At 32.4% G+C, this 4,054-nt stretch overlaps 1 protein-coding gene across 1 annotated transcript; it reads left to right on the top strand.

The window, feature by feature from the left end:
- The first annotated feature begins 39 nt into the window (after nt 1–39).
- Nucleotides 40–2,861, top strand: LOC119572282. The gene is made up of 6 exons (XM_037919300.1): nt 40–91; nt 956–1,045; nt 1,670–1,768; nt 1,975–2,099; nt 2,292–2,432; nt 2,607–2,861. Exons 2-6 carry the CDS (start codon nt 976–978, stop codon nt 2,685–2,687), a joined length of 516 nt encoding a protein of 171 aa, XP_037775228.1. The 5' UTR covers nt 40–91; nt 956–975; the 3' UTR covers nt 2,688–2,861.
- Nucleotides 2,862–4,054: the final 1,193 nt, after the last annotated feature.

Raw genomic sequence — 4,054 nt, 5'->3', positions numbered from 1 at the left:
AGCCAGACTAGCTTCGTATATAAAAGCCGACTCAACATCCAGTCACCACACGACTTCACACCCTGTAGAAGTTCAAGTGTCACTATTGCATGTAAGTATCCAATGTGTGCATGTGTGTATATGTATTATATATATATATATATATATATATATATATATATATATATATATATATGTGGTGTGTGTGTGTGTGTGTGTGTGTGTGTGTGTGTGGTGTGAGTGTTAACATATGTATACCTGCCTTTGCAATTGTATGAATATATATATATATATATATATATATATATATATATATATATATATATATATATATATATGTATATATATATTTATTAATTTATTTATTTTCTTTTTATTTGCATTGGTATTGTGTACATAATTACATATGTTTATATATACCTGTGTGTATGTGTATATACAGTATATATATTTATACATAGATATGTATATCTGCTTGTGTATGTGTGTGTATTGTGTAATATACTGTATATATACGTGTATATATATATATATATATATATATACGAGATATATTATTTATATATATATATATATATATATATATATATATATATATATATATATATATATATATATATATATTTGTGTGTATATATATACTTATACATAATTACCTATGTATTAGTACATAGGCATAAATATGTATATATGTATAATGCGTGCCTTGTATACATATATTTGTACATTTATATGCATATATATATATATAAATATATATATATATATATTATATATATATATACATAAATATATATGTATTTATATATCTACATTATGGGTAAATAGGTAATTATATACTTGCACATATATATAAACACTTATATGCTTATATATATGTAAACACATATATGTACTAGATTATTGATATATACAGTATATATAGAGATACATAGATGTATGGAAAAGTGTTTAACAATAACTAACATTGTTCCAGAGTGAGTCGCCATTGTCATCATGAAGGAGCTGTTGATGCTGCTCGCTCTCGCGGCCGCCATGGTGGCGGTTCAGGCTTGCAGGGAAAAAAGTAAGTTCCCTAGAGCTTTTCCTCATTCTAAATATTACATATTGCAAAGGTAGGCGAAGCCATTTCAAAGAAGTTTCATGGAACTTATCCGAATCTATGCTCCGTCAGCCTCTTAGTTCTGTCTATGCTCGTGCAAAGAACACTGAACGTCCGCTCAGCATGACAGTGAGAGCCATAACATATCAGTCACAGAGGTCAATTGCCATCTCTGCATGTCCGAATACGTAATGGAATCTCTGAATTGGTTAGGTATTTGCTGAGGACATAGCCACGCGTCCGAAGATACTGGTGTTTCAAATATCACTGTATCCCATCAAGTTAATTAACACATTTATATGGAAGGCTATTTGCTTCATGCCGTTTTTCTGTGGCGAATTAGTTTTTTTAATGAAATGCATCATTAAGTTATTTAATTACGCGTTAATAGTTAGACGAATAAGTAACGTTAGAATTCTCATACTAACTTGCTTTACATGAAGGTTACATAAGTTAGTAAGGAACAAACAAGCAATAATATAGTGAACTAATATTACAAAACCAATGAAACTACAATAAAACCGTGAAATCAAATTCATTTGCCAAAGATTTTCATGAAAAGTAAACTTGGATCATCCTCTTGAACAGGTGAATGCCACGAGCTGATGCACGATGTGATGCATAAAGACAACATGAAGGAAATTATAGGAAGCTGTATGGAGGAAAATGGAATCGTCCCTGATATAGGTGAGTAACTGGTGAATGATATTTGACATATCAGGGATAATATTAACTATGTCGCCGAAAGCATGCAATGTCCAATGTTTTGGTGACTAAGCACCTGGGAGTCATCTAAGTGTAAACACAACTGATAAACTGTGGGATAAAGTTAAGTGATGCTACATGTCAGTTAAACACTGAATGAAATGGAAGTAAAAATTAAATACCCAAAGGTCGACGATCTGGTGGCCGCAGACAAAAGAGAAGCCCTCATATGATGCGATTCATTTCACGTCTTCCTGAAGCAAATCAAACAGCCCTAGCCGAGTGTATCTTCGAGAAAGAAGGCCTTCTCACAGTGAGTTTCCTCTTTATATATTTAAACTTTACACCAATGTAAAAGTTTTGGTAGCAGGTCACTGTGAGTAATGTGTGCTTATCAATTTACCATATGCATAGACATAATGAATGTAATATTATATTGATTTATGTCTTCAAAGGTTGCATCCATACTATTATTTCATTACATTTTAATCTTACATATAAAAAGGAAGAGGGTTTGTTCGATGCGACGACGTTCACAGAAGTCTTGGTCGCCAAGTTAGGAGAAGCACAGCAAACTACGCAAGCAGAAGCCATGTTGGCTGCCATTGAGGACGGCGTTTGTGTAGTCGAAGAGGGCGAACCTAACGTAAGGATTCCATACTCAGCTGAAAGATAATAATCAACTGCCAACTATGATCTGAGACTTTTTCTTTAAATGTTCTCTTAACTGAATGAAATCAGCTCAGTGTCGAAGATTTTATTCAAGCATTTTAGACAACGAAATTGTTTTCACTAATGGTTATATTCTCTTTATCCGTAGTTGAGGCTGGTCTTCGATTTCATATGGTGCCTCAAAGAAGAGTGTAAAGATGTAACCGACACATCATCTGAAGAAGCATAACAATGAACACGGAAAGAGCAAAACAGCGGTTACTGGAAATCCTGTGGACGCTCCTTTCGAACTGATAATTGATCTTGTAAATGCTGATTCGCTTCAGAATCTTTTGAATATAAAATCTAATCTCAAATCCCCCTTTATTTTCGACATTTCTTCTTAATAAATCCTTAGCATTCACTTGATTCTTTCTAACCTGATTTTTGTGAAAGAAATCCTCCTTGAATGTAATATCACTGTACATACGTTAACAGTATAAAGCAATTACAACGATGAAATAAATATATGCAGGAACCCAACTGCTACTGGCAGATTTCATAGATCATCTGACACTTATGGTAGAAATAATTGTTATGCAAATCAATAATTCTCTCATGGTGAACATGTATATTATTGAAATCGGCATCTCCATTTTTTCCTGTTTAATAACCCAAAGTTAAGTGCCTGGGGTAGGTTTCTTAACCCCCATACCACTCCAACCATAATTTTTGTCTTGCCCCGAGAATGACCTATTAAATCTTTAAACCAAAGAATACCTAAGGGAAGTTGGAAAGATTGAATAGTAAAGGTTTTTTTGAGTGGCAAATACGAGACAGTTTATAATATCTATAAGGATGAGTAATCACAGCACAATAAATGGAAATGTTTGCTTTAACTTTATATTTTTGACATTAGTAAGCATATCTCTAAGTATAATGAAGCCTCTGCTTTAATTTATCACTAATTCATTTATCATTAACAACAGTGCTTTGCATGTGTGCACATATGAATGGTTATACATTTATATGATCGAAAAATAAATATAAGTGGTAATTTTAATCAAATTCTAAAGTTTTCACGAAACTTCTATTTCTACATCCACCGGTGGAGGAAGGTATCTTTTAGGCAATGTTTATTGGTTTGACCGATTTTAATTAAAATCCACGGGATGCATACAGATTTGCAAAGAAATTACTATTCAGCACCAAAGTCGTCTCTGATAGTCTGCTTGGGCGCAGATCTGCTCTCTAATTCAGCATAAATTTTCCGTGATTTCATCGTGTGACAACAGTTTTATTGGCAACATAACATTACACTCATAACTCCATTAATTGGACACTAGTTAAAAAAAATAATTTATTAATTAAAAAAAATAAAATAAAATCTTTTAGAACTATTCTAAAAGTTTAAAGTGCGTGTGCTGGCAGCTCCTCCAGTTCATCAAGGCAAAATCACGTTAATATTAAGTGAATGAGAATTTTGCATAAACCTAAGTGAATAAAATAAGTAACCGTTTTAATGAAGGACCAGATAAAATCAAGTATAGTTATGAGATTTTACAACTAAAAGTTGCTAGCAGATTATAGCAGCAACAAATCAGTATCCAAACTGCT

This window comes from Penaeus monodon, chromosome 4, assembly GCF_015228065.2.
Source record: "Penaeus monodon isolate SGIC_2016 chromosome 4, NSTDA_Pmon_1, whole genome shotgun sequence".
Taxonomy (NCBI): domain Eukaryota; kingdom Metazoa; phylum Arthropoda; class Malacostraca; order Decapoda; family Penaeidae; genus Penaeus; species Penaeus monodon.
The sequence above is the reverse complement of the archived record's forward strand: the minus strand, read 5'-3'. Positions and strand labels throughout refer to the sequence as shown.

Bases quoted from the DNA above. Each gene is read 5' to 3' on its own strand.
- LOC119572282 (XM_037919300.1), top strand. From the start codon at position 976: ATGAAGGAGCTGTTGATGCTGCTCGCTCTCGCGGCCGCCATGGTGGCG. The intron at 1,769-1,974 runs GTGAGTAACTGG...AAATACCCAAAG, and splicing joins TGGAATCGTCCCTGATATAG to GTCGACGATCTGGTGGCCGC. The intron at 2,433-2,606 runs GTAAGGATTCCA...CTTTATCCGTAG, and splicing joins TCGAAGAGGGCGAACCTAAC to TTGAGGCTGGTCTTCGATTT.